At 32.5% G+C, this 24528-nt stretch overlaps 3 protein-coding genes across 3 annotated transcripts; 1 reads left to right on the top strand and 2 right to left on the bottom strand.

The window, feature by feature from the left end:
• Positions 1-2124: 2124 nt before the first annotated feature.
• Positions 2125-5373, top strand: LOC110415017 (protein DETOXIFICATION 24-like). Its single transcript, XM_021426481.1, has 9 exons — positions 2125-2430; positions 2646-2990; positions 3096-3637; positions 3735-3821; positions 3911-3967; positions 4096-4334; positions 4418-4536; positions 4693-4779; positions 5023-5373. The coding sequence occupies exons 2-9, from the start codon at positions 2757-2759 to the stop codon at positions 5113-5115; spliced, it is 1458 nt and encodes a 485-aa protein (XP_021282156.1). The 5' UTR covers positions 2125-2430; positions 2646-2756; the 3' UTR covers positions 5116-5373.
• Positions 5295-10510, bottom strand: LOC110415018 (ELMO/CED-12 family protein). Its single transcript, XM_021426482.1, has 10 exons — positions 10244-10510; positions 9587-9767; positions 9390-9492; positions 8429-8541; positions 6780-6848; positions 6518-6633; positions 6371-6425; positions 6057-6177; positions 5676-5818; positions 5295-5554 (listed from the first exon to the last, which is right to left on the bottom strand). The coding sequence occupies exons 2-10, from the start codon at positions 9725-9727 to the stop codon at positions 5453-5455; spliced, it is 963 nt and encodes a 320-aa protein (XP_021282157.1). The 5' UTR covers positions 9728-9767; positions 10244-10510; the 3' UTR covers positions 5295-5452.
• A 544-nt stretch (positions 10511-11054) lies between these two features.
• Positions 11055-21458, bottom strand: LOC110415027 (uncharacterized). The gene is made up of 8 exons (XM_021426496.2): positions 21260-21458; positions 18897-19003; positions 16779-17026; positions 15483-15650; positions 15167-15323; positions 13325-13464; positions 13194-13229; positions 11055-12391 (listed from the first exon to the last, which is right to left on the bottom strand). The coding sequence occupies exons 1-8, from the start codon at positions 21451-21453 to the stop codon at positions 11498-11500; spliced, it is 1944 nt and encodes a 647-aa protein (XP_021282171.2). The 5' UTR covers positions 21454-21458; the 3' UTR covers positions 11055-11497.
• Positions 21459-24528: the final 3070 nt, after the last annotated feature.

The following is a 24528-nucleotide window of genomic DNA, read 5'->3' as shown; positions in this document are numbered from 1 at the left end:
ATGAAAACCATGGGTTTTAATGGGGACGAAGATCAATCATTCCTCCTGAATTAAAAGCAATACAAGTCTGCAAAATCTTGAGTTCCCACTGAACATGTACTGTTCCTTTGTCTCCTGCAGTAAAGTAAAGCCCTCAAGATTCATGGGTGAGAAACTTTCATTATGATCCTATCCACCCACTCTCAAAACAATCTTTATCCTTTGAATTCGATTTGTTTTGTTGCAAGCATTATTCATGGGAATATTTTTTAAGAAAATGAATGCCCAATGCGAACTTATATATGAATTGAAATTCCATGCATCAATAAGCAATAATATTTTTAATATGATTAAAGAATTCATCTAAAATTTCATCAAATTAACTATTATAAATAAATTTAATATTATATTCACTTTCGTCACATGTATATAAATTTTCAAGCCATGCTAATGTTTATATTTAATCACCGCAATTACGTCATATTTTCATTTGTTATAATTTTTTTATATAATTTAAAAGGCTATATAATTAGATATTTTTGAATAGTTTTAAATTTGACATGCATTACCTATATAAACAGAGTATTAAATTTTAATGGTCCAATTAAAATGATATATCAAATACGTTTACTAATATATATATTTTTGTTTAATTTTAGTTTTAAAATATATTTAAACATAATATTTTTATTATTTAATAATAAATTAAGATATAAATAAAGAATGGGGCTAAGCTGAAGCTTTGACTTTCAAAAGGCCTGGCCCATGAACAGCCCCTACCCTTGTTAATCATATTTTTATTAATTTAATGACATAATAATATTTTTTAAATAATTTTATTTTAATTAAATTTAAAAATTATTATGTTTTATAAATTATAATTTTTTATTTTTAAATTTTTATTTTTTTAAAAAAAAATCTCTTTATTTACCTTTACCACCTTGCGATTAGATTTAATCAAAAAGCATAAGATCCAATTACCTTGTTGTTGGATTTGGTCAAAAAATATTAGATTCAGTCAACCAGATCTTACCATGTGCTCAAAATTTAACTTAATCTTTTCAATAAATTAAGTTTAGAGTGAAAGGTTCGATTTGGATGCGATAATCATGGTGATGTGGTTGAATTTTGTAGTTCAAAAAGTACTAAAAGATTCAAGAATCCAACGATTTAAATTTTTTAATTCAAGTTGTATACTACAATATGCATAAATGAATCTTCGTTGGTGTACCTCTGAGAGCTCAAGCTTTGGTTTGGCTGTGTCTCCCACGCAATTTTCATCATTAACAAATACAACAATGAAACAATATTCTTATTATAAATAAATTAATATTATTTATAAATAAAATAATATCTCTTGCTATAAAAGCAATCCCTTATTATTGTTCACATGTGGATAGACTTGAAGTACATTTGATCATTCTTGACCTTAAGTTTAGATAGCGATTATTCAACACCGTAAGATTGATCCCCTCTTGAAAGGCTTTGGTCCATATATATATATATAACAAACGATAATCACTTTTGCAAAAAGCAATGATAAATAAGGAAGATTTAGTATCCAAAGCCTTACTGTACCCTTGACCCATAATTAAAAGCCGGAGGAAATGATTCATTGAATATCAACTTCAGAAGATATCCAGGCAAGGAAGGGACACATGTTATATTAACTTCAGAAGATATGTGTGGAAATAAAGTAAGATATATAAATATCGACTTTGTTGCACATCTCAAAATTAATAAAATTCATCTTAATTCCTTTATTTTTGTCATGATTGTCCAAACACTTGATAACACTAGCCACCTTTTGACCCTTGGCTTTTGGCATCTCTAATGGAATTTTAAGGTTTGGCTTCGATACAATCTTTTGTATACATTACTTTATGTATCCAAAATGACTTTGAATTTAAATTTATCCCAACTTCAATAATTAAATACACTCCTTAAAACAAGAATGAATCGAACTCAACTACCTCATTCAAAGAGAAATCCAAGCCCAATTAGCATTGGAATTACCTTATATAATTGTATCCTAATTAACCATCATTTTTTTATCCTTTTACATACGAGTAGGAAGTCAAAGGTTGTTAGGTTTTAGATTATCTCTACAAACAGTCAATTGTTGCAGCTGTAGCTGGTAGTTGTTCCATGCAGACTTGTCTAAGCTAATACTGAGATATGTTAGATATTTTTTGTATCCTGAACCAGCACTGCATCGTCCTGCAGCATACCTCTTTGTTCTCTCTTCTCTAGTTTTGGCAATCCGATACTCTTCCGGAGGTGGATGGCAGAAAACGTAGCCTATGCGCTTGTTTCCATGGTTGTCAGTTGCCCTTTATAATTTCTTTTACGTGTAGATTGCGTTACTTGTTCCTAGCTAATAGTCTACTCCCAAGGACAGATTGCAGGCGGACACTGTGTTTAGTACCAAAAAGAACAAACAATTAGAAGGTAAAACGATTTTTTCCTTTTTGGGCTTTCCAATGCAATTAATGTTTCCTTCTTGATTATTTCTGTTCATGTGCCCTATTGCAACGTTAGGTAAGTGGATCAGCACGTTTGTTTACAGAATTCCCATTTTTTGGGTCATGTCAGGGACCTGAACAGCTTCAGTCTGTTGTTCTTATACCCTTTTCTTCTTTCATCTTTTGTTTGTTCAACTTTAGTTGAAAGAGAGGGGTCTTACTGGAAAGCTTGTGGGTACATCTCTTGGGAGCAACCTTTGGACAGAACCAAAACTTCATCTTTGCTTACTCGTACAGAACTGAAACAAGAGCATGGATGAAAGGCTTCTTGGATCAGAGAAAGATAATAGTGGTGAATTAAAAGGGAGAGTGTGGTCCGAATCGAGGAAGCTATGGAGGATCGCGTTTCCTGCAATGCTAACAAAGTTGACATCATTCGGAATGTTTGTTGTTACACAAGCATTTATTGGTCATCTTAGCAATGTTGAGCTTGCAGCTTATTCCCTCATACAAATCATTACAGTACGGTTTGCCTATGGAATTTTGGTAAGATTTATAGAATTACTGTCTCTAACATTAGGCCCTGAAAACTATAGTCTGAAACTCCAAAGGTATTCTGATTCTGTCTTGTTTTTGATCCGTATGTTGTAGTTGGGCATGTCTAGCGCACCTGAGACGCTATGCGGGCAAGCATTTGGAGCAAAGCAATACCATATGATGGGAATTTACCTGCAACGATCATGGATTATTAACCTTGGTGCTCAAACCGTTATGCTGCCAATATTCATCTTTGCTTCACCACTCCTCAAATTACTTGGAGAAGAAGAAGATGTAGCGAATCAAGCAGGATATATTTCTGTATGGTTCATCCCCGTCCTCTATGCTTTTCTCTTTAATATAACCATCCAAAAGTACTTACAAGCACAGCTTAAGAACATGATTATCGGATGGATTTCTGCTATATCGTTTGTACTTCATGTGCTCTTGTCATGGATCTTTGTGACCAAACTAAATTTGGGGATTCCTGGCGCAATGAGTTCAATGATTATAGCAAATTGGTTTGTGGTAATTGGAGAGTTTGTCTACATCTTTTGTGGTTGGTGTCCTGATACATGGAAAGGATTCACTTTTGCTTGCTTTACTGATCTATTTCCTGTTCTAAAGCTCTCCATATCCTCTGCAGTGATGCTTTGGTAAATTAACTTGATTCAAAACTTTCTCATTGTATATATATCTTTTTGTTTTACAACTGTTTTAACACACCCCAATAACATTTTCCATCTGCTGCAGCTTAGAGTTATGGTATTATGCTGTTCTAGTCCTTCTGGCAGGGCATATGAAAAATGCTACAACTGCAATTTCTGCATTTTCCGTCTGGTAACAGTTAGTTTAATTTACAAAGTGCATTTATATGTTTTTATTCAGAATTTTAAAACCCAAAAGTCTTAATTACACTTGCTTTGCAGTCTGAACATCATAGCTTGGGAATTTATGTTATGCCTTGGCTTCTTTGCTTCAGCAAGGTATGGCTTTATTAATTATATAATGAGTCTCCATAACTTCTACCCTTATATGTTTGCCTGGTAGGCAGCACAAGCTGGGAGCCAAGTTTCCTTCAAAACTCATACATCACTGATTTTTCACGTTACAGCGTTCGGGTATCAAACGAATTGGGGAATGGAAATGCCAACGCAGCAAAATTTTCCATGAAAGTTATCATAGTTACTTCGATCAGTATTGGACTGTTCTTCTGGGCTCTCTGCTTAATATTCGGTCATCAACTCGGTTTCGTGTTCACAAGTGATGAGAAAGTAGTAGAAACTGTATCGGGCCTCTCTGTCCTGCTTTCTTTCTCAGTTTTGCTCAACAGTGTTCAGTCAGTCTTATCAGGCAAAGCATAAAAACAGAACAATTTCAATTTGTATACCATGACTGAGCCAAAAGTTCCATTCTCATATTAATCTTTGATGCAGGGGGAGCTGTAGGTGCAGGCAGGCAAAGTATAGTTGCATATGTTAACATTTGTTCCTATTATATCGTCGGGGTGCCATTGGGAGTTGTGCTTGGATATATTGCCCATTTGGAATTGAAGGTGACAAATCCTCTTTATTATTTTACCTTCAATAAAAGCATTATACATATTTTCCTTTCACTTCCATAGCTTTATCACACCTTATCCCTTGGGTTAAGTTCAAATCATTTTAATTCTTTTTATCACTAAAACTACTTTCTTCATTGGATTTCATAGGGCTTATGGATTGGGATGATAATTGGTGTTGTGATTCAAACGACCGTGCTTGGCTACATTACCTGGAGGACTAATTGGGAAGAGCAGGTGAATAGTTTTAGAAATACACGTAAACTTCTTATCATATGATTAGATTGAAAATCCCTACATATATTAAAATTACTCCCCACAATATACTCACTACATTTACTTGCTTTGGTTAGTTTATTTGCAAAAATTCAGAACAGCCCAGCTTGAACCAAACTCAGCCTATGTAAATCGAACACATCAATCTGGTTAAGAACTTAAAGCCCTGCAGATCTAACATCAACAAATACCATTTGCTTTCAGGTGAAACGAGCATCAGAGCGACTCAATAAGTGGTTCTTGAGGTCTTCAGATGAATCTAATGGCTGTCCAGATCAAGAGAGATTGACGGAATAACCAGAAAACATCTTTTCTAGGTTTGGGGTGGAGGAAGGGGAAGTGGGGCCTAACAAGCATTTCATGTAATGCCCACAAATACCATTTGTTGAAGCTTGATTTTTGGAATACAAATCTCAGTCTTCACATCATGGGGTATATGCAAATATCTAGCCTACTTCACAAGTTACAACAATATGTAACTAAGAAGCAGAGTAGTCACTGCATTTAAGAACTATACTTGATTTTCATAATGAATACATAATTTTCGTTGCTTTATTACAGATCTTTCAAGGAAGAATATATGACAACAATTCTGTAAATGATGAAACATCTGTTTTGGATTCCAAAACCATAGCTACCTTCTCAACAGATTGTATGCTGGTAAATCTTTCACACTCGAGATATCTTCAAGTGCAAGCTCACGCTCTAACTGTGTTCTTGTAGACTTCAGAACATCCTGGAAAAAGCAAAATAAAATGAACTATGCAGAAATGACAACGAAAATAATGAAAATCATAGATTTACAAATATAAAGATCAAGATACACGGGGATAAAATCACTTGTTAGAATAGTTTACATTGAATTGCATGTATGAAGCCCTTTTCACAAGCCATTGGGCATCCATCATCTGAAAGGCCACACAATAAAGATTGTCGAATGCCATTTCATCTTCCCCAAGTAGTTCCAAAAATCGGATTCCAGCCACAGAAGATGGTTTTCCTGCAGGGCAAACATAATTACAATATTAAAATTCAAAATTAGCCAAACAGACAGCAGATAATTAATGGAATCTTTATTCAGCATAAGATACAACTACAACATTTTTCCAGTCAGTAGAAGTGTTAATGCCATCGTTTGTGTAAGTAATGCCAGTAACATATCTCAGCCCCTGAAAGTGAACTTGCACTACAATGGGCATACACCATTCAATATCCAACCAGTTCTGAATTTCCATTACCTGTTTGCAGTTCCAACATCTGTACTAACATAAAAGAAATATTGATGCCAGCCACAGCAAATGGATATTCCCAATCAGCTCGGGCTCCATCTTGTTTGTGCAACAACCTCTGGAAAGATTCCTATTAAAATAAAGACCAAATCAGAGTTTGACTAACCATTGCTATAATTAATGTTGATGATAATAATTTTTTGGTACATATTAATAAAATATAACAAACAAGAAATGATTTGTTATAAAAGGTAGATCAGTTCCCAAATGCTCCTTATCATAGACAATAAAACTTAATCCAAGGTAAGCAAAAGGTAACAAACTGGATATTGCTTGGCAAAAAAGATGAGATTCTCCAATGATATGAATCCTCCGCCCCTTCAAATAGAATCGAAATAACATAAAAAAGAATATTATCAGGAAGAGAAAACCCAACCAAGACAACCAGTTTCAGGCAAAATCTTGCATACCGAAAATCTGTTGAAGGGTCTGGACCTTGCCAACCCATGTCCTTCCAAAGCTCTGACTTAAGAGATGGAAGCTCCCTATTAGGGTAAGCCAATCTCCATAACTGCTTAAGAGCATCCTGCAAGTCAAATGAAAATAAAAAATATATCATCAGCCCAAGTATAAATTGGCAAATTCTTCATCATGCACACTGTAATTTGTAGAAAAGAGTTAAAAAGTAAGGATTAACAAATACACAGGCATTATGATAATAGCGAAACCTACTTGATGCTCCAGCCGAGATCCATCAAAGGGGACTCCCAGTCTTTGCTGTAGATTTCTCAGCCTTTCTTCCTACAAGGGCACAAAATGAAACATCAAGACAACAGAGATCACCAATAAAAAGTGAAACATAATGGTCAGTGACAGCAAGATCTGTGGCCCTTCTAAAAGACAAACAGCTGAATAACTTAAACACTTAGGTGGCATTTGATACTTTACAATGCAATGAGATTACAAGTAATGTGATTGTAAGAAAAATAACATTACAGCATTTGGCATACAAACAAAATAATGATTAAAATAGAAAAGATAACATTGTAACTTTTGATTTACAAGTACTTTACTGAGAATGTAATGTTAATTTTTAAAATTACATTTATTTGTTTAAATTACAAGTTTAATATACTTGTATTTTTTATTATTAATTTTTATATAATATCATCTCTTAAATAAATTTTTAATGTCATATATTTTATCTTTATTTTTTATTATAATATTATATGTTTTATTTTTATCTTTTAATATAATTTTTTATATTATATATTTTATTTTAATTTCTTTTACCTATATTATATAAATTTTAATTTTTTATATTTTATTTTATTTTAATTTTTAATTCTTATATTATATATTTTATTTTGATATTTTTTATTTTAATTATAACATTACAAAATGCTTTTAACAAAGTAATAAAATTGAAAGGTAAAAATATCTTTAACAACATTGCAAAGTGCAATGCAATGTGATTGTATTGGTTTTGGACTACAATCACATTACAATCCTTGGTTATAATGTAATTGCATTGCAATCTTACATTGCAATAATTTATTGCAAAACAAACACTGCAATGAAATTTAATTGTACACATTACAAAAAATGTACTCCCACTTTCCTCGTACCAAACGTGACCTTAAGAATTGTGACAATTTGCCTACTAAACTCTATTACTTCTTGGAATCAACTTCAAAACTCCAACTACCACTCAATATGAAGAACTTGCTTTCCTTTACTTCTTTTTTTACATCCAGCATCTGTCAAGAACCTGTATTGATGCACATCCTCAACTTTCCAGCCATTTCCTCTACAATGCAGCAGTAACTAGTGCTTAAAAAAAATGTAATAGCTAAAAGCAAACTCTCAAGCTGGCTCGAAGTATTAGGCCTAAAGGTTGATTTAGGTTTACAATAATCAACATTAACTAGATAATGCACTCGAGCAATTGACTCATTGGTTGGTACATGATCTCTGCCTAAAAAACAAAGTTTGAATCCCCCTTTCCCCAATTAAATAATAAAAAGATTAACCATATGATACTTACTAAATTCTCTTTCTGCCGCAATGACATTTTATCAATTTTCACATAATTAGATCTAATATTATGGAATTAGTATAGATACTCAAAACACGATGTTTTGAGTCACAGATGCTTCCAGATCTTAATATAGAAACTGATAAAACCTTCCTTTTCAAAAGGCTTAGGAAACACATGCTTTTCCCTTGCCCATAAGGGAAAAAGATAACCAAAATGAAAATAGAGGGGGAAAAACCATATGTTGATTATCAGATCAGTGCCTCTGTTAAACACCCCACCAAAAAAAAAGTTCACTGAATTCCAGAAAAATACATTGAAAAAAGAGAAATGCCAATTTTACCTGTAAAGGACTAAGAGCAGGCAAAAGAAGTTTCTGGCTTGGTCCATTTTGGATGTTAGAAGGTAGATGTAAAAGCTGTGCAATAAATGATCCAGATCCAAGGACAATGTTTGCTAGAAAAGAAAAGATTGAACTATCAGCAAACGAAACTGCAATAAAATTCTCACCACTTACAAGAAATGCCAAAGAACTCAAAGAACTTAATAAGTAATAAGCCACACAGCATTACTTTTGTAGCAGAAAGCCAAGTAATCAAGAAAACAGGTAATTCAATGTATATCAAACTTCTTATCTAAAGCTTGTAAATTTATAATCAAAGAATTGATAACATTTTTTTCAGATAATGGCTTTCAGGATACACTTATGTCATCCCATGAAAAAATGCCACCAATTAGGAACATTTTTAGTTCACATGAAGAACCAAACAAGGGAAAAACTAGAATAAATTGATTCCGGAACATTCTGGTTTCATTTCTTTACTCATATAACTGTTCACTTTTGCGGGTACACACTTCTCTTTCTACGATAAACACAATTATCCTCCATTATTACCAAATAATGCAAAGTTATAAAATCATGTGATGAGTAAACAGCACCAATGACCAAAACCGATTGTAATGGGGCATTAGTTTTTAATAACTACATTTATTGATAGGGATCCATGCAACAGTGCTTTTTATCAGGTGAGTCTTGGTCACATGCATGGAAACTCTGAGGGAACAGTCAGAAAACTCATGCTAAAAGTTTCCCTAGCAGCATAAATATACTCAAATCTAGACTCTACCATAACCAAAATTATACGAATGGCAATCTAGTGCAACAATATACTCAACAGAGTAACTAGCCAGCTCCATGTTCTAACTTTCAAAGTTAGCAACCAGCAACCTAAGAATCAATAGAACAAAAGTCAATTGAAACTGCAATTATAGGCATTATAAACAATGAAACTAAAACGCCACACCTATCCATTGAGCCCATTGCGCGATCAAGTTAGAGAACAAAAACGCCCAATGTAAATGTTCCTTCCTTCGCTCTTCATCCCAAATTTCCTCTAGCTTTTGCCCCTATAGCATATCAAAGAAAGTAGATTTAACATTTGCAATACTCTTTCCCACGTTCATGCAAAAGTATATTTAGTATAAACAATGATATAATCACCTCAGAATGTCTCTCATCGTAATCCTGATTTCCTAACAAAGGTTCATCTAAACCATCTAATCCCGATGTCTCATAATTCTCATTCCTTCTGCCGTCAACATCCCCATGATGTAGCCGCCTTCTCAAGGCACCCGACCTCATTAATTACAGCTTAAAATTTGCACCCAATACTTCTTAAACCCTAAAAACATTTAATAAAAAAACCAACAACGTGAAAAATAAATATATCCATACCCTCAAACTCCTATAATAATAGATTAAAAAAAAGCAAGTACCCAGAAATTCAATTAGCACTAAGAAAAGAAAGGTTGGTGTCAAAATTCTCTTCAAATTTTCAAATTAGCCATAAATTTGTATACAAAACTGCTAAAAAAAGGCAAAATTTAAAAAAAAAAACTAAAAAATAGTTAAACAAGCAACCATAAATACAATTCATGAAAAAAAATCCAATTTTGGCCACAAAACTACACTGAAAAGTTCAAATTAGGTACAAATTTGTAACGAAAACTAATAAGATAAAATAAAATAAACAAAAACCCGCTGAAAAACCCCCCATTATCATTATTTTTCCAGAACAAAGAGAAAAACCAATTTGATAAATTCAAAAAATCCGAAATGCAAAAAAAATGGAAAAGAGAGAAAAAAAAAAAGACAGACCGGAATGCTGAAGAGAGCTGTGGAGATCGAAATTGGAGGAAGCCTTAATGTGCAATGAGAGGAAACCCTCGAAGCTAAGCAAAGCTCGTAAACCCCAAAATAAAATAATAGTAATAAGAGTTGAATGTTTTGTTTAGCAATTAAGAAAGCATTAAGAAAAATGGACAACAAGGTTCTGCGATTTTGAGTCTCTGATATTTTCTCTCCCACCTGGATTGATTGATTTTATTATAATATTATTGGAGCTCGGCCGGGCAGAGAATATAAAAGAGACTCCAAAATCCGATTTAATTAGGGTTTAGATACTAATCCTTCTTATTTCTTAACGCTTAAGCCAAATTAGGGGCCGAAGAAGAAAAAGAAAGTAAAATGAGTTCTGTAACTGATCCGGAACCGGATACCCGGGTCTACAATTCAATGCCCATTAAAAAATTAATTGAAGAGTTAAAATTTTAGAGTGAGATGAAGTCATAAAACTAATTATAATTCAAGAGTTAATTATTTGCATAACTTGAGTTTTTGATGATAATTTTAATTTTCAATGACAATCATTAATTGGGTAAAAAACTAAAATGCCATTCCCACTAAAATAAAAATAATTTTGATTGCAACAAAAATAATACCAGATTTTACTGTAGAAGAAAATGAAATTTGCTACCATATTAATTAGTACTAAAAACACTAATCATATTTTGAATTTAGATTTATCAGTATAAACGAACACTAATCATGTTCAGATTTTAGACAGCCCCGATAGGTCAAACGACACCGTAGGGAGAGAGATACTAATTGAATTGAAGTGGGAGATAAATTAAAAATGAGACAAAATTAAAACTTTGTGTAGAGCCTCTAGTAGTTACGTAACACTACCAAAATGGTGTTTTCATGGGATTTCACTGCCCCCAAGGGCAGTTTCTGGCTACTTTGGTACACATCAACATACAGGTTACGATGATTGAGCTATCATGTAGTCGTACTAAACAAAAGTTGCAGAGCAAATGGGTCAAGGGAGAGAGGATGATGAGGGCATGTCAAGCTCCGATTTTAAGTCTAAGACAACATATGCCTAAATATTCTCTACTAATTTACATTATACATGGCCACTCTCAGCCTTCATGATTTCCAGGTTATGGCTTATAATGTTGATGTACGGTGGTGGTGGTGGTATCGGTCAATGGCTTTGCCCTACAATCCAATACCAGGTGCCCTTTTCATGACCCTGTAGTATCATATGATTTTTCAAGCAAAACCAGCTCACTGTCGAGGTACAGGTGGTGTTGACTGAGGATTTTGCCCATAAAACCCGATCCCTGGTGGCCGGTAAAATCCTCCAGTGGCTGGCTGCTGCTGAGGCTGGGATTGTGGCTGCTGCAAAGACTGAGACTGCGGCTGCTGCAGAGGCTGGGATTGTGGCCTAGCTAAACTCATTGCTATATGTGGGGGAAGAGGAGGTGGAGGTGGCAGTGTGTTTGCTCCATAACCATAAGGCATTACCCCTACCATCATTCCAGTTGACTGAACATATTGACTTGCTGGTGGATTTGCAGGAGATAGAGGAGGAGGGGGCAGGGGAGGAGGAGCAGAAGCAAATGGAGCTTGGATCTGGTTGCCTTGGGACATCGGTTGCACACTAGTTGATGGTGCAAGTGGCATGTTGGTCATTGCTTGCTGCTGTAGTGGGCTAAAATAAGCTGTGCTGCTTACGTCTGAGTTGCTTGCATCTGATACAGGCATTGGTTTCTCAAGTTTGGGACGCTTTTCTGGAGGAAACATTGATAATCCTGATGTGAATCCACCAGATTTTAAGCTGCCATTCATAGAAGCAGCTTCTTCTGCAACAAGGGACGAAAGCACAGAGGTAAGCATCTGAGCAGAAGATGTTGAAGCAGCAAGCTTAGCAGCAACGGCAGCAGCAGCTGCTTTCTTGTTATCTTCTTCAGTTGTCATTGAAGGTGCAAAGGAAAGTACAGGTTGTGCATGATGAGGATGAGGTGGAGTGCCAGTTGGCTGAGCTGAAGGAAGGTTCTGTTCCACCGCTATTGCACCCTCTGCTGTTGAAATAGTTGCGGCACTTAGATGGCCAGGCATGGTAGGTAAAGTTAGCCTCTTCCTTACATTGCTTGCTTGCTCAATCTGACCACGAGCAACCTGCAGAAACATCAATAGTTCTACTTCATCTTGGAAAAAGTAGCAAATGCTTCACAAGTTGCATTTACATCAAACAAAAGGACAATCAAACAGTATAAGGATACTATGACTATAATAAACGATAACCACAACGGATCTCTGATATCAAATACTCATGTCTGAAATATAAACTCCATTGCCAATATATTTTAGGCAAATGCCCACAAATTGGCATAGCATCAGTATAGGTCCAACCTAGTGACTCTATGATACAATTACACCCAATATCCTCACGTAGGAATGTGACAGACCGATTGGTTCTACTATTTAGACGAGGTATCAAGTGGTGCTAAATTATCCCCATTTGTTAATCCAACACTATAATACACCTAGTATCCCTAAATGTAAAGGTTGCCTTGTGATAAAACAATTGTCTCTACATGTCAGATGGAACCTTAGGGAATGATAAATCTCACATAAATTAAGTTTGGCGTTTCCTAGGACCTTGTATTCAAGAGGGCTTCTCCACCAAATGTAACTTGGTTTTAGGTAGAATGCCTTAAGCCAAACTCCATCAATCATGTGCGCGTGATATGAATTTCTACTAAGTTTCATTCCCAACTTACAACAGAAAATGTTTCCCAATTGTTACTAAGACACCAGTCAATATTGAGATTCCTTCCAACATAAATACATGTCACAATTGCAAAAGAACTTTTTCTTTTTAAAAGGATTTAAACAGACAAAAACATACGAATTTACGAAGTCCATAAGCTGCAAAACATCAACTAAAGAAATTAATTAGGAAGACAGTAATTCTTACTTGCAGCTGACTATGAATAAGCTCCAGCTTTGATTCCTGAAAAACTTTAAACTAGTGAGTGCTCAACAAGGACAAATGATTCCAAACTGTGATTGCCAACTCAAGAACACATGATAGTAATGAAATCATACCTGTTCCTGAAGTGCTTCTTTAAGTTGAAAAATCAGGGTAGCCCTAATCGTTTCTACATTTTCAAGTTGTTCAATGCATTGCTGGAGTGCAATTTCTTGCTGCTGTAGCTCTTCCAGCAACGCGGATCCATTCTGATTCCCTAACCAAAATCAAATATCTACACTTAGAGTTGCTACACACACAGTAACTCCAAACTAAAAGCAAGTTATTTTAATAAAACAGTAGTTCAGTTTACCAAAATAAATAGTCAGCAGTTCACAAACCTCAACCAAAAGATCCCATGAAATTGTTTTGAAACACACATTTAAAATAAAATTCCTAAGAAAAAAAAGGTTCAAATATATGTTCTACTTCATCACTTCTTAATTGAAGAATCAATTGATTAGAGGGAGCACTATCTGGATCAGGTGCACCAGAGACACTAAATACACTACAAGCATATTAGAACAACAGAAAAAATAGAGAATTACAGTTCATTTGATAAAAGAGAAACTTTCTCTATTAAAATACATGTACCAAAATCAATCATAAGAACAGTTGGTAAGTATCAAATTTCTTTTACCACTTCATTGCAGATTCAATGTGTTTATCCTAAGTCATTAAAAATTTGCATAATTTATTCATATTTTAGAAGACGGACCCGTCCCAGGTCTTGATTATACATCCCAAATCCTGTAAGTTATTTCTCTAGGAGTTTGATTTTGTGTGTGTGCATTGGCTGGATTGATTTGGATCAATCCAGGAGTATTATGCATTGTAATACTCAACTAAGGCAACCATAAACCAGTATAAAGTGTAGAGAGAAATAAATGGTCACAACCTTAGAAAGCTAATTATATGACTCTTGAAAAGCTTACCTCAACTACTAAACATCAATTCTTTTGATGTTCCATTATCCAATCCATCAGGGTAAGACACAGGCACAATCCCACAAATGATCAAATACAATCCTGCTAGGACCAGTGACAGACATCTCCTAGGACAATATATCTTAAAATCAAAAGAAGCTAACAACTAATAGCAAACACTTAGAATCGGACCAAGTACCACTGCTTGAAGCCTTAAGTGGCCTCAAGGGTTTTAACTGCACTGGCATTTTAAAAGAGGGAAATGTTTTGATATATATGAGAGAAGTTAAGAGCACAATCAGCAAGATGAGAAATATACCTATATAAGAGAAGAAGCAGCCCAAATTATGCTGTTTAACTTTTGATATTTATATGTCAATAATTTAGAACAGCATAAAGGGATCAGTCTACTGATTTCAACCTGAGAAATTATGAAACTAACAGGTCCTACGTAGGGTCTTAGACTTGATTGGATATGTTCTGGTTCCAATATTTGGAACTAAAAAGAAATAACAAAAAAATAGACTCAATGAGTAGGAAAATGTGAAGTAGTCTCCTGTCAAAATATTTTACAACCGACTGGTGAACTCAGTTTGAAAGCTTAACAATGTCAAAATTCACCCTGCCAAGAAAACTCTGTTCAAGGATTAGAATCCAAGATAAATTTTTGGGCCGATGAATATATTTCTATTTTCATAAATCTAAAATAATAAGTATTTGACAGACACAATCATAATTACTCAACATTGTTTTCTAGTTTTTACAGCTTCAGCATCTCTTTTTAATAGTGAATAAATTTTGATAAAGATTACACTCAAAAAAGCTTCATTAGAACTCTTAAGCACAGCTCTATGTCAAAACTAGCATTAATCGAGACACACAAACACATTTATACAGAGAGAGGAAGAGACAAAGTACATCTCTTTTTATCAGCGAATAAAATTTTAATGAAATGTAAGCATACAACATTAAATCCCATAGCAGAACTGATACCTTGGGCTAAACTACTTTCAACACCTTCCCCAATTTTATTCAACTGTTGTACAGCAGCATTACACTTGTTTAAAGCAGTATCCTCGTTTTGATTGTCCTCAAGTACAGATTGATATGCAGTTAGTATCTTTTCTGGAAGACCTCCAACAGCCAATTTCTGAAGGTAAGATGACCAAGAGAAAAAAAAACCATATACAAAATCACAAATGAACAAGCCAAGAAAATGTCTAATGTCATAAAAGAATACAAACAAAAAGGCTAGAATCAAATACATAGATCCAAAAGAGAAAGGAGAATTGAATAGATAAATTCTTACAATTCTCACTGCATGAGCATCCCTTTTGACTATCTTGATAGGATTTGAGCTTTTTCCATTGTTCACTGATAAAGGGGGAGGAGGAGGGGGAGGATTCTTACCAAGCATTTCATCTTTAAGATTCTGCCCTCGAGAACCAAAAACTTTCCTTTCTTCCCATATGTCAACCTAAACATTTATCCCCACCCCAAAAAAAAAAACAGAGGGGACAAAAGGAAAAAGTACTCATTAAATGATAGGACCACTGTAAGAACAATCAATTAAACAGCACGAACACTACAATAATTTTTTGGTAAACAAAGAATAATCTGCTAAAACACACCCAGGAGATGCCATCCCAAGTACAAATATCTACAAAAGAATAAGCATCCTATACTTCTGTAAGTTGCAGGCTATGAAACCAAAAATAGTATATGAAAACCATGCACCTAAAAGCTTTGATAAAAGCAACTCTTCCCCATCAATAGATGTAATATGACATTACTCACTTATAAATGATAATCATAACAACAATAGAGTAAAATAATAGAAACCCAACAAACTATCGAGCCATCGAGGTTCCCAAATTTTATTTGTGTGTCTACATAGAGTATTGGCGTAGCATGATACAATTTAACACTACCATTTAAGGACAGAGGATAATAAGATAGGCAACAATGAGTAATACCAAGAATCAGAAGCAAAATTATGACAACAGTTCTACAAAGACCCCAAACTCATTATCATCAAATCAGAAAGAGAAAGAGAGAGACAGAGACAGAGAGAGAGAGAGAGAGAGAGAGAGTATACTCTGTAAGTGTTTCCAAGAAAACATTCTACATTCAAATCCTACTTTCGGTGGAATTAATCAGCATTAGACATACAACTTTTTGACAAACTGCATTTAGGCTAAAAATCCATCATCTAACATCTAATTGCACATAACTGAAATTTATTACATTTACAACCAAAGAAGGCCACTTCGAAGCAAAAGAAAACAACATGCAAGAATGACACTAAGTTACCAGAGCCAGATTCAGTATTACGTAAACGGATTCAACATGAAAGAGCACTAGACAATTGCAGATGCATATGCATTCATAGCAATACATCCTGCGTCAAAAGAGAGAGAGAGATGAAGAGAGCTGAATTAACCAAAAGTAACAATGTTGACATACAAGCCTAAATTCTTGCAAAGTGATGGAAGCAACCATAAAAAATGTTAACATAGCATCGGACCAGTAGTCAAAACCTGAAGTAGCAAATCAATTTGACACAAACAACAGAAAGAAGACTGCTCAAAATTGAATAACTTACCAATCTGGTTACTGCTTTCTTTCCATACTCATCACCATTTTCATACACATGTTTGAGAGCTCCAGGAAGTACTTTCCAGAATTCGTTCACAAATTCACTTCCCTTTCGCCTGCTATTTTGCAAAATGTCATTAGCCAAATACAGAAAAGAAACCCGCTGTTCTTTCTGGGAAGAGTTAAACAATTTGTCCCATGTTTCAACAATCTGTTTTGCCTTCTTCCGGTGAGTAATACACCATCTAGACAACGCTGAAGCAATGTTAAGGAATTGCACGCTAACATCAATTCCTGGAGGTATAGAGATAGTGCTACTTTTTTGTGCAAAAGAAGTCATCCAAGAACCATCCTTTCTCACTGTAGATTATCCATTTGGTGAAAAAATTATGTTGAGAGAATTTCACACTGCAGATAGCTTTAATATATGCCAAATATCACAACTCAAAATACGTACCACTTGAATGAAAAATATTTTGTCAAAAAATTTTGAAGCATCAATCAACTTCAAAATATTACATTACTACATATAGGGCCACTACACTATGTACGCAGAATATCTAATTACATCACATTAAATTGAAGGCAAAACAAAGAACAGACTCAAACTTATATAAAAATCACCAATAATGTCAATAGCAGGTCCTCAGCAAAACAAACAGCCAATAACATCAGAATCACCAAGAAATTCCAAGAGCACTCATCTAAAGGCCTCTCAGCATCATGGTTAGATCACACATCTTAAAGGAAAATTAGTAGCAGCTGACAATTTACATAAACTCATTCTCCTTTCAATTTTAACACACATTAAGACCTTAAGGAAGTAATGCTCTGAATCCCACAAGAAATTAAACTTAAGAAAATATAAGCCAACATAAATTCACAATCAAACCTCTCTTGGACCAAGAACAAAAAGGCCAAACAGGATTAATTACATTGTGTAAGACCTACAAACCACAGTAAAAATAATGTCCCCAAAGCAAAACTCATAAAATAAATACCTTATGGACTAAACCTAAAAAAGCTACATACCAAACAATCTAACACATTTCTAATCTAATGCAAAATAACATAAAAATAATAATGAAAAGAAACAACTTTTTTTCCAATTATCAATGTGCTGGTTTGAGAAAGAAAATGTGCCAAGCCAAGATTAATTTGAGATTATTTCCAAAAATTAATTTCATCAAGTTAGATCGAAGTCAAACAGGTAAGATGTTATAGGAAGAAACCAATGTAGTCCACTACATATATTTCAAGGAAGATGACTGCTGGAAACGAAACAAGCACAGGTCACCTACTTCATGCCATCCACTCAAATCTATGTCATACTTAAAAGTGATTGCCCAGAGGAAAACAAAAGACCACCAATGAAGCAATTGATAGCCATCTAAATTAGGCAGCCTGAGATCCAAAGAAAAACAGCTAAAAGCAGCATAAATATGTATAGCACTAGCACTGCAGAAAGAATCACTAGAAAAATGTGCATCATATACTAAGGAAAAAATCCCTGAAAAATGCGCATGGTTAAGAGAACAAGATTAACAAAAGTGTAAAGAAATAAAGGCCACTAGGCGAGTGATAAAAGTTAGTAAAAAAAACCTTTAAAATGTAGAAAGCAAAATGCTGAAATCCAACCAGAACAAGCAATTACAAAAATTTAATAGGTTATGATGATTATGTGCAAAAGTTTCTATACAGAACAGCTGCTGCAGTCCCAACAAACAAGATTCATGCATAGCAAACTCACAAAGTAAGAAAATAACAAACACATGTTGTACATATGAGGGATATCATGACATGATAAATCTAAAAGCATCACATCAGCTTACAGCCCATAATTGAAGAAAACATACACAGGTTACTTCATGTGGGAAAAAGATATAAGATATATTCTCAATCAAATCTACAAGTTATACACTTATACAGTTTGAGAAATACTTATCTGAAACAAAACAAGATAAACAAACAATTTTTTCTCCTTCAATTATGAACTTTAGAATTACACTAGAATCCCATAATCAGAGCGTCACTGTATTTATATAGCACAAATGGAAACAAGAAATCATCCCCCATCAATTTTTATTAATAGAAACCTTCAAATAAGCTTGAAACTGTTGGATACATTCAATGCTTTGTTGTGAATTGTTGAGTTTTGACAGCTTCTCAGTTAGTATCTGGCCATCAAAAGTATCACTGCTCATCTTGCTGCTTAACAAACTTTTACATAGCCTGCAGCAAACCCTTTTAGTCATTATAATTTGGAAGGGAAGGGAAGGGACAAGGTAGCAGAGGAAATTATATTAAAAAGGGAAAAAAAAAGTACAATTATCATTATACTGAAGAGATCTTTCTATCAGTCCAGAATGCATAAAACAAAAAATTCTTTACATTTCGTGGAAATTTGATGCAAGAGGAAAAATTAACATTTTGTTTAGAGACATCAAAATATGAGATATTTCTCTGATGACTCAGGCCAAATCTTTCTCCAACATTTTACATCACTTAAATTTGCCACCTCATTCTTGCATTATAAAATCTCAGGATCCAACAAAATAGCTATCAACTCTCTGCCAAATAAATGACAAGAAGGCCTAAGATCCACATAATTGGGTTCACTATAGGCATTCAGTCCAACCACTAAATTCTATTAAAAGCCCATACCCCAAGCATTCACAGTCCATACACATCATGCCATTTTAGTTAAATAGCAACTCCAGCTGCATCAAAACAACCATTCTAATTTTTCTTAGCGGCAATCGCCATGGCTATATTGTGAATTACTCATCTGGTAGCCCCGTAATGCAAGTCTGGCATTTCAAGAATAACTTTAGTTCTTAATTTATGATTTCCTTCATTGCACTTGACCATGGTACATATATATCCTCATTTCAAGCATATTAAACTTTTTATTGCATTTTACCATGCTTTAGCTTTACCGACAGCAAATCATAGAATTCACCATGAATGATATGCCCACGAAAATCTGAGGTAACAACAACAATGTTACTTTCTTGATAGCACACACCAATAGCTTGGTTGCACAAAATTCATCTTCTTACAAAGCCAAAAGATAGGTCATAGGCTTTTCATCAAGGAAATTTTTTAGTCCAAGGGAAAGTGTATTTAGCAGTTATCCAGTCGTTATAATCATTTATCAGTTAAATGTCAGGCAGTATTTTGGTTTGCTAGTATGCGCCTTAGTCATGGTCCATTGGGTCTTATTTTATGCTTGGTTCCTACATATGGAATTTAGTTTACATCAGTTGAGTTTTATTCTTGAGCATAATGGTTTTAGAAATCCTAATCCAAGTAGGACAAGTGATGATTTGCCTATATATCTCTTTGTATTGCCAATCTTGGTAAAATTTTTTAAAATTTTAAAAAGATTCAGTTATTGATAATTCTCAGAAATCTTGTGATTTGAGTTTTCCCTCCCTCCCTTTCTTCCCTCTTGCTACAGTACTGTTTAGTTACTTCCCTTTTTTGCCACCTAACCACATTCCTTCTCTTGTGACTTTGGAAACCTTATTCTTGCCTCATATTTTCATATCAATTCCCGCCAGCAAAACCTCTCAATTCACCAATTAAAGTTTCATCTTTCTCTTGAGATAAAATCCCAACTAATCCAATCCCCTCATTGATTTCCAAACCCTAACCTTATTCCTACCACGGCAATAAACCCTAAAATCGTTAATTCTCCCAGTCCCAGCCCACCATAATATAAACCTCCAGTGGGAAAACTTCCCCAATTCTGCCATAGACTATTTTCAAATGTCTCAAAGAAATTTATGTTCACAACCATGGTACACCAAGACTTTTTATAGCACAGCAACTCAAAATTTTCCAAAAATGAAATTTCCACAATTATTGTTGCCTTCTTTTTCCACTATCTTCAAGCTTTGATTAGTTTACACTCCCCTCTAAATCCCACGCAGACCACGTAATCAGACTCATAAATCAGTGGTGACCAAGTGGAGCCAGTTAAAAATAAATTTTTCAACTACAGCTTTCATTTTCTCCATAAAGCTAATAAGTTAAGGCCTCCTCTAATTACAAAGCGCATTCTGTAAAGTCTATTGATTGCCCTAACGAATTTCCTCTACTGTTCAATAACATTCACAAAAATCTCTATAACTATAAATCTTTTTGGTTATGAGAATAAAAAAGGAAAAATTCTCATTAAAACTAACTAAACAGAGTAAAATTTAAATTATTTAATTTTACAAATTATATATATAAATAAATTAAATTAAAACTAACCCAAATTTAAAAAAAAAAATCTCAACTGCTCCTAATATCAAAACTCTTAACGGAGCAGATATCAGTTTCCAAAATTTCAAATTTTTAATTCCATTCCTACTTAAGTTCTTAGCAACCAAACAAAACCCTAGGGTTTCGAAACCGCAAGAAAATCCAACTAAGATTCCAAAACAGAACGAAAATAACAAAGAAGAAGTCGATTACGAAAATAAAGAAAGAACGAACCTGAGATTTCTTGGAGACGTGGTAAATTTTGGGACTTCGTTTAGAGAGAGAACAATTAATAAAGAGAGAGAGAGAGAGAGAAAAACCCTAGAGATTTTGCAAGAAGAAGAAGAAGCCTTTTGATTTTTTTTTTTTTTAATTCGCAAGAGAGCAAATGAGAAGAGAGAGAGAGAGAGAGAGAGATGAGGAAACATGCCGTAGAGAGAGCCCCCCTGCCTTTTTTGTTTTTTTTTTTTTTGAAAAATATTAATTAAAAATAAAATTAAGAATATTAAGGAGGTTACGTGGAATGATCAAGACCGTAGATTTAAAGTTGGAGATTTTTTTTTTTGGCCTTTTACATCTTTTCCCCAGTCGTGAAGTGCTGAAGTCACCTTAATACGAGTGAAGAGTGAGTGTACTGGCGTAGTGTCCCAAAAAAACACTTCAAATTATAGAAGTATAGATAAATATATGGACGGGTATAAAAAAATGGATAAACATTAAATAAAATTAAAAAATGGTAATTTATAAAGATTGTTGGAAATTTGAAATGAATTTTCCTCATATGCTTATTCCTGTATATTTTCCAGTTGTAAATTATAACATACTAAAATGCTACACATAATTTTGGTTAATATTATATTGTTGAAACAATGAATACTCAAAATTAATATTTTATAATATAATTTACTTAATAAAATAAAAAGACATAATATTTTTAAAAATGTTTAATTTATTTATAAAAATTTGAATAAATTTTTATCCTTTTATTACATTTAATCAAATCTTTATATTTTTATTTTATATTAAATAAATTTTTATAAATAATTATTAACTTAATTAATATGTCACTTATCATTATAAGTAACATTGATGTTGCCTACAACATTTGATGTAACATGATGACAGGAAATATGATTTTTTTTTTATTGTTTACATTAACCTTATAAAATAACAAATAATATTTTGTTAATGACAATTAATCGATCATTAATTATTAAAATTTATATAATTTAAAATAAAAATATAAAAACGTAATAAAAAGTAAAAACCTTTAAAAAAATTTTAAACAATTAAAAGTTTTTTTGAACATTATGGCCAATAGAAATAAATTGAATAAATTTATAAAATATTGATTTTAAATAATACCAAATATTATAAAATTAAAGTGTTTAATGCTATTTAATTATCACAATGAGTTCTTTCCAACCTTAAAAATACTATTATCACAATCCATACTTGATTTTCTTCATGGGGTGTTCGAATTATTATACAAATATTAAAATTAGGTCGTAATATTTGACAACCAATTAAATAATATTTTGCACACAAATAACATATTTCTTTTGGACCAATTTGCACCATACGTCCAAGTTGAAAATTGATTATAAATATAATTCACTTATAATTTAGTTGGTTGATCATATTTGCTTTTCATAGTGTTCATGTGCATGTAATTAACCATAGTCATGTACTTGAGACCATCGTACCAATTGAACCTTATTCTATAATTATACTTATAGATTAAAATCATCAATAAGATTGCTAACTAATAAAAAAATTTTCATAAATATTTTTTGAAATATTATTTATAATTTCATATATATTATCAATATTCAACAAAATATATGACTTTTATTATGAATATTTATGGACATTTGAAACATTTGTAAATATTCAGACAAATGAATAAAAAATTAGATATTTATATCAAACTTCATGGTAATTGGTTATATCAATGAGTATACGGATGTATCGATAAATATTTAATTTCATAATTATGATTATAAATTTGTAAAAAAAAAGTAATAGTTGAAAAATAATATAACAAAATTGAAATATGCCCCTCAATTGAAAGGGACAAATTTTGAGATTTAAATAGATTGCATTTTTTTAGGTTCGATATTAATACTATCTAAGAGTTTGTTCTTTATAAATTTTAAGTTTATGTAATAAAAATAGTTTGCCTCACATAAGTTACAAGTTCAAATCAAACTAAGATTATGCTGTTGATTTTTAAAAGGTTTAGATATTTATTAACTATTGAATTATATGCATTTTTTAAATTAAATATTTATATTTTATCATACTTAATTAAGTTTTTTCTATCAATTTGAATTTTATTTTTTTATTTTATTCAATTAAATTTTTATATCATAATTAAAATATAATAAATATTATTTATGTGTATGTAAAATTTGACATGATATATTAACTAAACCTGAATTGATGGGATGAAATTTATTATGATGTGACATGTTTATTATTTAAAAAATTATGACGCAATGTCTTTTCTTTTGGTACAACTAAAAGAATCATTTACCTAAACTCGTTGTAATGAGAAGTTGACCTAAATAATATTCTAGTCTTGAGCGTTCAAGCTCAATATCATCGAAATTATATATTGATATATTAAAATTAATATATAAAATAAATGTTATATTTTTTTATTATAATTAACAAATAACATATATATAAAATACTAAAATGATTATCACCCACATCGAATTAGTCATCCAACTACACTTTTGGCCTAATTTGACTTCATCAACTAGCAAAATGCCCTGCACTTGGGCATAAGCAGTGCAAGTGTTTTTTTTTAATATTAAATAATTAAATTTTCCTATTCATATTTATTAAATTATTTAAATCACAATTTTTTATAAAAGTATTGAGAAAACAAGATAGAATAAAAAAAAGAAAATAGTAAAAATATTATAAAAATAAACTTGTAATTCACTCAAATTTAGCCGAAAATAATATTTTAAACTCAAAATAGAATAGAATTAAAGTTTGATTAACCGAGTTTGAGTTCTTCAATACTCAACTTGAATTGATTTACAAACCTAATCAAGTTTAATATTTAACTAATATCTTTAAATAACCATCATATAGGTATAAAGTGTGCATATATATATATATTGTATATTTATAATTTTTAACCAAATTCAAAATCCTAGTTTGAATTTAAAATTTTAAGTTCAAACATATTACGAATCTTATAATTCTATGTACCAATGATAAAATTTTTATACGCAACATGTGGAATTAGATATTATTTTAATAATTAATATACATATATATAATTTCAAAACTTCACATTAGTATATAAGATAATTGAATGTCCACGTACAACTAAAACTGTATTCATGCTAGGCCCTTAAAATGAAAAACGGTTCAATGAAATAAATTAAAAAAATTGGTGAGATTTAAATATGTCAATGGATAAGGTATATATTAATTTTGAGATATATGTACCTAAACCTAATTAATAAATGGGGTATTCA

Source organism: Theobroma umbraticum, unplaced genomic scaffold (genome assembly GCF_002168275.2).
Source record: "Theobroma umbraticum cultivar Fairchild unplaced genomic scaffold, ASM216827v3 scaffold_147.0, whole genome shotgun sequence".
Classification (NCBI taxonomy): Eukaryota; Viridiplantae; Streptophyta; class Magnoliopsida; order Malvales; family Malvaceae; genus Theobroma; species Theobroma umbraticum.
This window is presented reverse-complemented; position numbering and strand designations above follow the sequence as displayed.